Genomic DNA, 11,704 nt, shown 5'->3' on the forward strand with positions numbered 1-11,704 from the left:
ATCTTATCTTATCTTATCTTATCTTATCTTATCTTATCTTATCTTATCTTATCTTATCTTATCTTATCTTATCTTATCTTATCTTATCTTATCCACAGCATGGTTTGGCTTTTTCTCTGCACAGTTCCAATCCATTTCCATTATCCAGGATTTGTGGAACCAGCCTCCTTTTTAGTACCTACTTCYTTGTGGTTCCAACTGTACTGTGCTGGCCTGAAAATGTGATGTTAGAACATTGTCAGTTACTGACTYGTTAGGGGGTGGAGTCACTAGTTGCTTCAGATAAACAGTAGCTTAATAGTTCATAATTGTACTGACCAAAGTCATGCCACTGAAATTATATCACAACTTGAAAATTTGTCGGCCGCTTATGTCACAGCAACACGCCAGAGGCTGTCCAAATTTGAAAACTCCTCCAATGCAGCCGAAAAATGCGGCCTCCTTTTGCTARGATTTGAGGGATGGGTCCGATACATCCCTCTTGGTCCACCATATCTCATAATGCATTGCGGGCCGACTGGAGATTTTTTTCCTGCTCTTACAAAGCGAGAGAAAGAAGTACAGTTTTAAATAAAACTCTGGCTGCATAAATATTAAAAGTTTCAAGTGGTTGTGTTGTTAAWGCTTTTGTCATTTGACACGGTTTTTAAATATTATTCTTGTCAGAAATCAAACGAGCTGGTATAGACAAATAAACATGTGCACTTCAAATATTGCCAAGGAGTTAATTTTGTGATTTTATAATATTAATGATACTAATATTTTGATATTTTGATAATTTATATCTATTTTGCTTCTGTTTAGTGTTGTCATGTTTGCTAGGTGACAGGACATATGCTGGGGTAAGGGCGGAAATAAAGCAGAAGGCTAGACCGTCCAAATTCACAGCCACTTTTTCCTGTCTTCGCAGTTGACCAAGGATCTGGCCCACCTAGACAGGTAGGCTGAACCCAGCCCCTGAATTTGGACACAGTCATAGATGATGTTTATGTCGATGGTGCTGAGGCTGCCGAATGCATCAGTCTGCTGGAAGCTGAGCAAATGTTTGGYCTGACTCGAACACTGACAGTGAGATTGCTGCAACTAAATAAATGAGCTTGATCTTTCACTGTGGTTTGGCAGTCGTCTAGAGGAACTCTGCCCAATTCTTCTGTGAAAGTGGGTACATGATGAGTTAAAGCAATAACAAACTAAACCAAGGGMGTCTGTCATGTAAAAGTTAGAAGTTTAATTGTAGCTAACATAGTGTTCCACACCAGTAAGTCGTCCTTGAGACAAAGTTTTTGTYGGCCTGGAAAACACTTGTTTGGCTAGCCATTAGCTAAGCCAGCATGAAGACATCTGCCTATACTCTGTGCTCGTTTAACTTTTTAAACTTAATTTTAAGACTTAATATAGCAGGTAACTATATAGTACATGTATGAAAATACATGTGTAAACTAAAACTATACAACTACATCCTAACATCCAGTAGGAACAAATAACACAGTCCATCACGTCATAAAACTGTTCTAGACTTCTGGATCTCTGTGGTGGAWTTATGACACCATACTGTCAGTAGATGAAGAGGAATCGATCTGCTTGTTTAGCACAGATACTTAATTGGTCTGATATCTGGAGAATAAAGCAGCACCTTAAATAGCTTCTTTTAATATTCAAACAAATCCTGAACTAATTATCACTGTGTGGGAGGCTGTGGTATTCTGCTGAAAAGAAGCCGCATTTATCCAGCCATATATTTTCAAAGGTTTTTACCTCTCAGATTATAAAATGATCCAGTTTTTACCAGTTTCTAAAATTATTCATATCTAACATTGAGTTACAAAACCACAACAGATTCAAACATTTAGTTCATTAAAAGCAAAGTCAAAATGGAAAAGTCTAAATGCACAATCCACCAGCTTTTAAAATCTTCTTTAGCAGCAAAAACTCTGATTAGATGTTTCTAATCACTTTAACAGTCTCGCACAGTTGTAAGATTTTGGCCCACTCCTSTTACAACATTGCTTTAGTTCACTGAGATTTGCAGTAAAATCCACTGGATTTCCTAAAGGTTTTGCAGTCCAAATATTTTTGATACACTTTATAGTTTTTGTACAGTGACAGTACCTCTGAGGCTTCAGTTGTAGCTCTCCTAGGGATGTAACAAAATATTGATAAAAAAATCACAATATGTAATTTCCCAATACTGTATCAATTCTCTTAAGRCCTGTATCAATTTTTAATTGAGGCTTAAAATGTAAACTTTCATGCCAGCAGCTCATTCTTATGTTGTAATTTAGCCTCCGACTGCTAGTTGGCAGCAGTCAAACAGCCATTTGGCTCCTCCACTCCTAAAGAGACAGAAATTTTAGAGCTAGATCAAAACATTAGCATTGTGAGTAAACATATAAAATAAACTMAGTTTGTTTTAAATTAGAATTTTTGGAGAAAAATGGCAATATATTGKAATACATCGCAATATATCATGATATATCGTATTGTGACCCCTGTGTAGCGGTCACCTAGGGGTGGAGTTCTGTCTCTGAAGGAAGCCTTCTGAGACCAAGGTCAAAGACAGGTGGAACTGTTTATTCCACCCCTAGATGACCACTACACCTGTGTCATGATGTGTATCATATCACCAAATTCTTGCCAATTCACAGCCCTTATCGCTTCCRACTAGTCTGATGAGAAGTGCTACTTCCGCTCCTCAGAAAAATGTGTAAATCACAATGGAAACCAGTGACTCAGCAGATTTAGTCACTGGAATTCACATTAATCAGCAGGTTCTTTGTCACATTACTCCATCATAAACCATCATCACTGTATAAATATTGTATAATATGCAACATTTTTTGAAATAAAAACAGCTGAATATAAGCCTCAGCAGAATTTAGTATTTAAAGTAAAAAAAATAAACTGTTTCAAAAACCAAAAGGTTGTTTTAAACTGGAATTTTAAAATAACCCAGCAGTTCAAAACCCAGTGTGTTCAGTACCAACCTTTCCCTCTCCACATTTGGTTCCTGTCATGACGAGGCCCGGGTCAGGCAGGTCTCCCTGGCCATCCTGAGTGCTGTAAACGTAAGTCCCACGGCACTTTACCTCGATACCATCGGTCCGGATGGTCGTGTCAATGGAAACAGCGTTGGTGCCTTTGGGCTTCTTGGCAGCACTATGGCACTGGATTTTACCACATTTGGCATCACTGGGCAAAAACAAAAGRAAATAAACAGAAGTCTTGTTTTGATCAGTATCACCAATGTTGTGTTGTCTTGTTGAAAAAGTTATTGAGCAGTTTTCATTGAGCAAAAAGGACTGTGTTTGTCAGCTAAAGAGTAAGAAATGTCTGTAAAACAATAGAAAAGAGTCAAACTACGAGAACTGACTGGTGGCGGGTGACCTTTATCACCATCCACCAATAGGTGAAGGTGAACAATAATGTTTTTGCCTGTGTGTGTGTCAGTGAGCTTGTGTTTGTCTGTCTGTTACCAAAGTGCAGTAACTCATGAACTAGACACATTTTAAGAAAGRTTGTAGAAAGTAATCACTGGAAGTACTTTTACAATTTACTTCCTTTTGGGGTCAATATGGCAGCCACTGCCATCTTATGAAAACAACGAAACAAAATGGGCTATAATAATGTCAYTTTTACACATACAGTATTGAGCAAAAATCTGATGTGGTGGTAGCTGTTACATGTCCCATTATTACCTAAGATAGTGTAAAACTTTATTTTCAGTTCCTTATTTATTTCCTTTGTTTAACTGGATTAAAAAAACAAAAACATAAAGATCTTATTTGCTAGGCCCAGTAGCACACATCATTAAACAATGATTAAAACCAGTAACTATAGAAATTAAAAAAATTTCACCTGCAAAAATGGTTTTCAATGTAAAGTGCAAGGTTTTAGCACAATAGTGATTTTACCAGTGACTTTAAACAAAGCAGTAGTTTCAAAACACATTTCAAGGTTGGATCAAAACGTCTACAACTCTGCCAGTTTTCATGAGATGATTTTAGTTTAAAACTCTGCCTTGAAAGGCAGCAGACGATATGCATTCCTTCAAAMAATTCTAGGCCTTTCATTAAAGTAAACTTTATGGGACTACAGTTGAAGGCGCCACAGCACTCTGAGACCTCCACCAATCATTGTTATAGCCTGGCTGTATGTAACCTGAGAAAACAAAGCCAGGTAATAATGTGAACTTGTAAAGCTTATTGCTACAACATGTCAAAAACTCCCAGAGGATGTTAGATCTCATGGATCAAAGTGCTCATGATTTTAGAGATTAATTGCATGCACTCACACACACCAACACCTGCTCAGCAGTTAGATTCACGCTCAATGCACATGTCAACGTGTCCTTGGACCAGAAACTGAACCTTACACTCACTGGACTGCAAGTTTTTGCACGATGGAGGAACAAGCACTGTGTGTACGATAAAAAGGTCTTTTTGAGGTTGTGATGGAGAAACATATGAAAAAAATTCTGCAGAATTTAATCAAGATGAAAAACATGCTGTTAAATAACTGCAGTTACTTCTTGACCATTTATTTAAAATTACTACTAAATCTTTTGAAAATTATGAAAGTTGTCCCACAAGGTTCCTTTCTGGAACCTTTACTGTTTTCCATTTATGTCATTAATGTTGGGGAAATGTTACTGAGACCAGTATGCATTTATATGCTGATGACACCTTTGTTAAGCAAAGTCAGTCTCAATGGTTCTTGAGCGCCTGCAGCTTGCATTTGACTCCATCCAAACAGACTTACTTAAACTTAAACTCATTCAAAGACCATATTTGCAAACAAAAAAGTGCCACAAACCATACCTCATATTACATCTTTTAATGGCTAAGCTACAGATTTTGTAGAGACTTAAAAATATCTTGGTATTGTCATTGATAAAACCTCTCCTTCAAATGTCACATTAACCAAATTTATTTTAACAACTGAAGCTAAGAAGCTTTTCTTTAGAAATACTTAATGTTTCTCTCTAGTGGCTTGTAAACACCTTGTGTCGACAACCTTCCTACCACTAATGGTGATGTTGTTTACATGAATGCCCCGGCCAGTTCTCTGCATATGTTAGACATTGCTTACTATGTAGCATTGAGATTAATAACAAAATGTAACCACTTACATGCCACTGTACCCTGTACTCRCTGGTAAACTGGCCATCATTATCTATCCACAGACTTCTACCCTATTATTTCTTTATTTTTTATTTTATTAAACTTTATTCTCCTTCAGTAGGGAAAATTATTTCCTGAAATTTTCCCATTGCATGTGTGAGCACACATGGAATAGTGGACTGCCATTTGGAGGCACCCGGGCCTGCTGCCTCCGATCTACATTCCACGATGTCACAAAGACAGAACTGTCACAGTCTACATTCTCAGGATTTTATTTCTATCAGTGTTCTCATAGTTCACACAGAACTTAGATCAAAGGTCTTCTCCTATTATCTATCCTCCATCTTCCTGGAATTCACAGCAACAAGAACTGAGACTGTCTAGTTCGAACCCAATGGGACATTTTACACACATTTGAAAAAAAAGGAAAAATCATCATTTCATACTTGTTCTTGTTTTTAGATTAAATTTGTTCAACTTTGCTCTCTTTTAAATGTCAACACAATGTTTTATATTTTTTGTCTAACTGATGTTATGTGTTTGTGTGGGTTTCTCTTGTAAATGAGACTACCTTTCTCATGAAGATAACCTATCTAAATAAAAGTAAATAAAACACTATATCTTGAGATGTGCTCCATGTCCAGAAAAACCCCCCACTCATGTTTAATGTCTTGAGCAATGCTGCTATCAAATAATCAAAGCACCTTGGAGGAGGAAACTACAGAGGACAGTGGTGTGTAGATGCTTTCCATCAGGCATATTTACATATCCTGTAATCAGCTCAGTGACTGCGGTCAGAAACGTTTTCATTCCTCATGTCAGATTCCATTATACAGTAAATCTGAGCCTCAGCAGCTCATGCAAACAGCCATCAACTACTGTAATCCACAATCTCATTTGCATTGTTAAATTGCTAATTTAGCTCTCTTGAAGCTTGAGAGGACAGAGGGCTTGACTCTGGGTGCTAGAGGACCAAGCATCAAATCTTGCATTCTGCAGTTCAGCACAAGTGTACTTGGAGGTTTGATGACAACAGACTCTTGAAGGTGACCTGTAGCCACTTCGAGACGAGGAAACAAGCTGAACTACTCYTAAGAATGTGACCTTGAAGTCTGCAGGACTAATGTGTCAGCACACAGTTTCTACATTCAGTATAGATAACTGAACAAAGACTGTGTCCTCCGCTTTCACTCGACATCATTTCCCTATAACTTTAAGTCGTGATAACTTGATGAGATTCTTTATAGATAAAATAAGTTTAATAAGGAATAACATTCATGCCAAACTTCCTGCAACTGTCTCTGATTCGCTGTCAGATGGGGCAGCTTTAGTGTCACTAGAACCTGATTTATGTCTGGACAGTTTTTGTCCTGTTGAGCTCTCTGAATTATCTAAAATAATAGCTCTTCATCCAAACCATCAACATGTTTACTAGATCCCATCCCAACCAGACTGTTCAAAGAAGCATTTCCCTTAATTAATATCRATATTTTAGATYTACTTAATTTATCTRTAATGAATGWTTATGTGCCACAGAYCTTTAAGGTTGCWGTAATTAAACTTTTACTTAAGAAACCTGATCTTGATTCAGGAGTTCTGACCAACTATAGACCTACTGTATATCTTATCTCCCATTCATCTCAAAAATTCTTGAGAAAATAGTTGCAAATCAACCATGTGAACATCTGGATAGAAATAATCTATATGAAGAGTTTCAGTCAGGGTGTAGAGCTCATCATAGCACAGAAACAGCACTGGTGAAAGTTACTAATGATATTCTCATGGCCTCAGACAGTGGACTTGTGTCCATTCTTGTCCTGTTAGATCTCAGTGCTGCATTTGATACAATTGATCTCAATATTTTATTACGTAGACTTGAACTTGARATTGGGATTACAGGAACAGCTCTAAAATGGGTTGAATCTTGTTTAACTAATAGATTTCAGTTTGTTAATGTTAATAATGAATCTTCTGCTAACACCAGAATTAGTCAGGGTTCAGTGCTTGGACCAATCCTATTTACTTTATATATGCTTCCATTAGGTAAAGTTATTAAACAGCATGGGATAAATTTCCATTGTTATGCTGATGATACTCAGTTATATTTATCCATGAAACCTGATGAATCCAACCAGTTACTTAAACTACAAGCATGTCTTACAGACGTAAAAACATGGATAACTCTTAACTTTCTGCTTCTAAACTCAGATAAGACAGAGGTTATGGTTTTTGGACCTGAACATCTTAGGGATCAACTTTGCAGCCTTTCACCTCCCCTGGATGGCATTAATCTGYCCTCCAGTTCTAATGTAAAGAAACTTGGTGTTATTTTTGATCAGGATATGTCTTTTAACCCCCACATTAAAAATGTTACCAGGATCGCCTTCTTCCACCTGGATGGATCATGTGCAAACCAAACAAACAAAATTCTGGAATACAAGCAGCTAAAACGAGCTTCCTTTGAAAGGTTCTGGACTCAGTATTAGAGATAGGTGACGAGCTCCATCATTCGCAGGAAATCTAGTTGCTGAGTGTCCATGATCACAGGAAGTTATCTGAGGTAATTTGTTCTTCTGGTTATGATGCCTCCTGAACATGTCCCTCTGGAGGTTTTCCAGATCTGGTTCACTGGGAGGAGAATGTGGGACAGGACTAAAACTCCCTGMGCGGAATATGTTTCTTCTCTGTCCTAAGAAAGTCTTGAGATCTCCAGGAGGAGCTGGAGAGTGTCACTGAGCAAAGGGACGTCAGGGTTTCCCTCCTGAACCTTTTAAACTCTCTGACCTGAGTGCAGAAACGGACCTAAAAATCTACATCAGCTGTGTTGCTCCAGCTGATACCCAGAAGAGTACCAACAAGGAATGATCAACAGTACAAGTTTATACTTTATGTTTTTACATTTAAGAATTTTTAAGGCATCTTGACTTCAATCTGTGCCTGAATGAAAAGATGAAAATGGATGGATGTTTCTTGTATCACACATTTCTATCTACAAAACATAAGAGATGTGAGAGGAGAATTTTAAATGTGACCATACATTATAATTTGATCTGATTTGGCCATGTTACATTWTGCTTTTCTTTTTATTATTAATGTTGTTTGTTTGTTTGACTGTTGCTGTAGTCAGATGAAATGTTGTTTCTTCATGCAGAGAAATTGTCTACTCTGTTTAGGAATTAGTTGAACAAATAAAGGGACAGTTACATTGCTGACTGATAACAGATGTATTAGTTTGTTTTTCTGAAAAACAAACTAATACATCTGTTATCAGTTTGTTTTTCTGAAAAAATCAGAAGCTTGTCAGGAGTTGTGTAGGTTTCTGTGCAGGTAAATTTGAAGGTGAAATGACGTTGTCTTATTTTCTGTTTTAGTTTTTGTTAGGGCTGCACGATATATCAGCAGTAACATCGGTACTGGCCAATGTTGGTAATTTTTTAAAATATCTGTATTGGACTGATAAGGAAAATTATTAACGTCTGATAATGATGTCCCACCTTTTACCTTTGTGTTTCAGTTTTGGGAGGGGAGATGGTCGAGTGGTATTTGTTTGATCGTGATAGTGATGCTGTGCAGCCAGGAATAACTGAAGTAGAGAGCCATGTCAGCACTTTGGTCATTTTTTACAGTATCAAAAAAAGACAAAAGTGTGTTTGTGRGTACATACTGTATACTTATATATAAATAATTTGTGTGTTTGTGTAATATCTGTAAATATCGGTCATTAGCCATAACACCAATGTTAATATCTGWTATCGATATTGGCTGAAATTTTCATATCGGTGCATTCCTAGTTTTGATTGTTGAAACATTAGATGTGTTTTTTCTTGCTTTATTTTAAATGAAGCTTGTATTAATTTTCTTTAATTTGGAAGCAACTCAACTCCTCGTCTTAACCACTACATCAACAGATAATGAAGGATCTTCTTGACTAAATGAAGTCCAAAGACACTGATTTCATGAAGTCTTTTCCATGATGTAATTAAAAAAAATTTTTTTGTAATTAAAACTTTTGCTCTGATCCTGCACAGCTTCTCCTACCTTTTGTCACACTTCTTGTAGTTGCTGTGTTCATCTTTCCCACAGTTCCCAAAAGCGTTTCCTGCTGCGTTGACGTCTTCGAAGCAGGCGTCGTGAGCTGGTCGAGCTCCTGGAAACACAAACACCCCGCTTCAGTCCAGTGGACTCAGGCTGGTCACGCTTGCTGGAACTAACTTTGCTTTTTTGCTACAAAGAACAAACGCTAACATGCTGACTCAGAAATCCTTTGAGAACAAATGGGTCAGCCACCTGTTCATTACAGGATGCAGAAGCTCAATAAACACACTATAAATCACGCTTCAGATACTAAGTGACATGCACGTTAGATTTATTTAATATTCCTTAAAGTGGAGAAGAGATGGGTGTTTTCTGCTCACCGTAGCCCCAGAGCTGCAGGCACTGCTGTTCATGAGTGAGGCACATGCCGTTGTAGCAGTAGGCCAGTCCGTACTGGCAGGCAGAGCCATCAAGCAGGTAYACATTGGAGGGGCAGTAAGGGGAGGCCCCYGTGCAGTATTCTGGCAGGTCACATGCCCCCGCTGGCCCCCGGCACATGGTGCCTGCCTGCTTCAGCTGACACACACACAGAAAACAAGCAAGGAGGAAAATGTGCCATCAGACAATGTTTAATGTGGTAAATCTTAAAGGTATGACAAATGATGATTAAAGGTTAGTTCCTCATCAGTCATGACATCAGACATAAAACACACGAGTATGAAGAAAGAGATAAAAATGTGCAGCTTAGTGCTAATAAATGGAAAAGGCAATTTGTCCTTGCTTTTTGTGTTCTGCTCTGGTATGGCCTTAATAAAAAAAATATTAAATACATTTATTCTCTGTACTGACTGTTTTTATCTGTAGCRACATTCCTGTACGTTCATATGAACCCAGTTTTTCTGACAACAAAGACCTTGTGTTTCACCAAAACTACCTGGATAAATAAAGGTAAAATTAATAATAACATACACTGCCTGGCCAAAAACAAGTTGCCACCAAAAAAGGTCACACACTCTAATATTTGGTTGGACCAGCTTTAGCTTTGATTATGGCATGCAATCACTGTGGCATTCTTTCTATAAACTTCTGCGATGTCACAAGCTTTATTTCTATCTAGTGTTGCATTGATTTTTCACCAAGATCTTGCATTGATGATGGTAGAGTCTGACTTTCTCCAGCACATCCCAAATATTCTCTATTAACTCTGAAAATGATGTCTCATGCTCCCTGAACCACTCTTTCACAATAAGAGCCCGATGAATCCTGTCATTGTCATCTTGGAATATGTCCATGCCATCAGGGAAGAAACAATCACTGATGGAATAACCTGGTCATTTAGTATATTCAGGTCAGCTGACCTCATTCTTTGAGCTCATACTGTTGCTGAACCTAGACCTGACCAACTGCACACCAAATTTAACTTAGTTAAATCCAGGTGGACATGTTGTTTTTCTTTGGCTGGGCAGTGTATATTACAGTGAGCAATTTCAGAAAATTGTCTCTAAACCGACAGTATAAATGGCAATCGTGAAAAAAGAAAGGTTGGACAGTTTTTATATCAGGTTCTGTGGCTCAGGAGAGATGACCCAGAGTATAGATGCTCAGGAATGAATCTTTATTATCAGTGTCAGCAGTGAACAGCACTCATCAGAAGTCAGTGCCAATGCAAACATGAGGGAGAAACAGGGGACAAACATAGAGCTGAGGTCGAGTACTAAAACAAGGGTTTGTGACAGGTGTGGTCCCTGAGAAGTCAAATACTYAATACAAGAAACAATCTAAGTACAAAACAAACACAAACATCCKCATTATGACTTTTCTTTTTTAGTTTGGAGCTCATGATATCACTGACCACCATCACCAGAAATACAGTATTATGAGGAATGTCATTTTTTTCTCAGGCATTTTCCTCAAGCTAAGTTATTAAAAACAATATCATTGACTAATTTTGTGACAATTATATTAACACAAATTCAGTTCCATAAAAAATAATACAGTACTGATAACTGAACATGACCAATGAAATAGACAAATATTGACCTAAAGTTGAATGTGGTAGTAGCTAGGAGTCATTCACTATATWACCTCAGAGAAAGTACACACGTGAGCACATTTAACTAACAATGTACAGTACTGTTGCTAACACTTGACAGTCTGTGTGTAGAATAATCTAGTGTGTCATATAGAGTATAACATGTAYAGAAAAACCCAAACGCTGTTAACAGACAGATGAAAGGAGAAATGGCTTTTCTTCTGCAACAGAGCATAAGTTCCTGTTATCTTCAGAACTGTGATCTTTGTCAGGTTAAAGCTCTYTAGAATTTAGCTTCACAGATCTGTGTGTTACAACAGAATGCCAGGATCTCCATTTAAAAGAAATTTGAMCAGGGATAAAAGCAGCTGGAGTGAAGTGAGAGTGATGAGGCAGGCTGTGATGGAAGCTGACACATGTTGGGTGCAGCGTGTCAACCTGCTGACAAAAAGACTGACAGCAAACTAATGATACTGAGCTACTGCTGCAGGCCACTTCAGCTTCCCTCCACATGCAC

The 11,704-nt window shown here is 37.8% G+C and overlaps 1 protein-coding gene across 1 annotated transcript in view; it reads right to left on the reverse strand.

Annotated features, from left to right (window-relative positions):
- adam19a (ADAM metallopeptidase domain 19a) overlaps positions 1-11,704 on the reverse strand; it is a gene marked incomplete in the record, with an annotated part of 346,817 nt that overhangs the window by 50,530 nt on the left and 284,583 nt on the right. Inside the window, 3 exon segments of the mRNA XM_014003343.1 lie at positions 2,985-3,189; positions 9,159-9,267; positions 9,536-9,731. Of these exon segments, the coding sequence (XP_013858797.1) occupies positions 2,985-3,189; positions 9,159-9,267; positions 9,536-9,731 (510 nt within the window).

Source organism: Austrofundulus limnaeus, unplaced genomic scaffold (assembly GCF_001266775.1).
Source record: "Austrofundulus limnaeus strain Quisiro unplaced genomic scaffold, Austrofundulus_limnaeus-1.0 Scaffold18, whole genome shotgun sequence".
Taxonomy (NCBI): domain Eukaryota; kingdom Metazoa; phylum Chordata; class Actinopteri; order Cyprinodontiformes; family Rivulidae; genus Austrofundulus; species Austrofundulus limnaeus.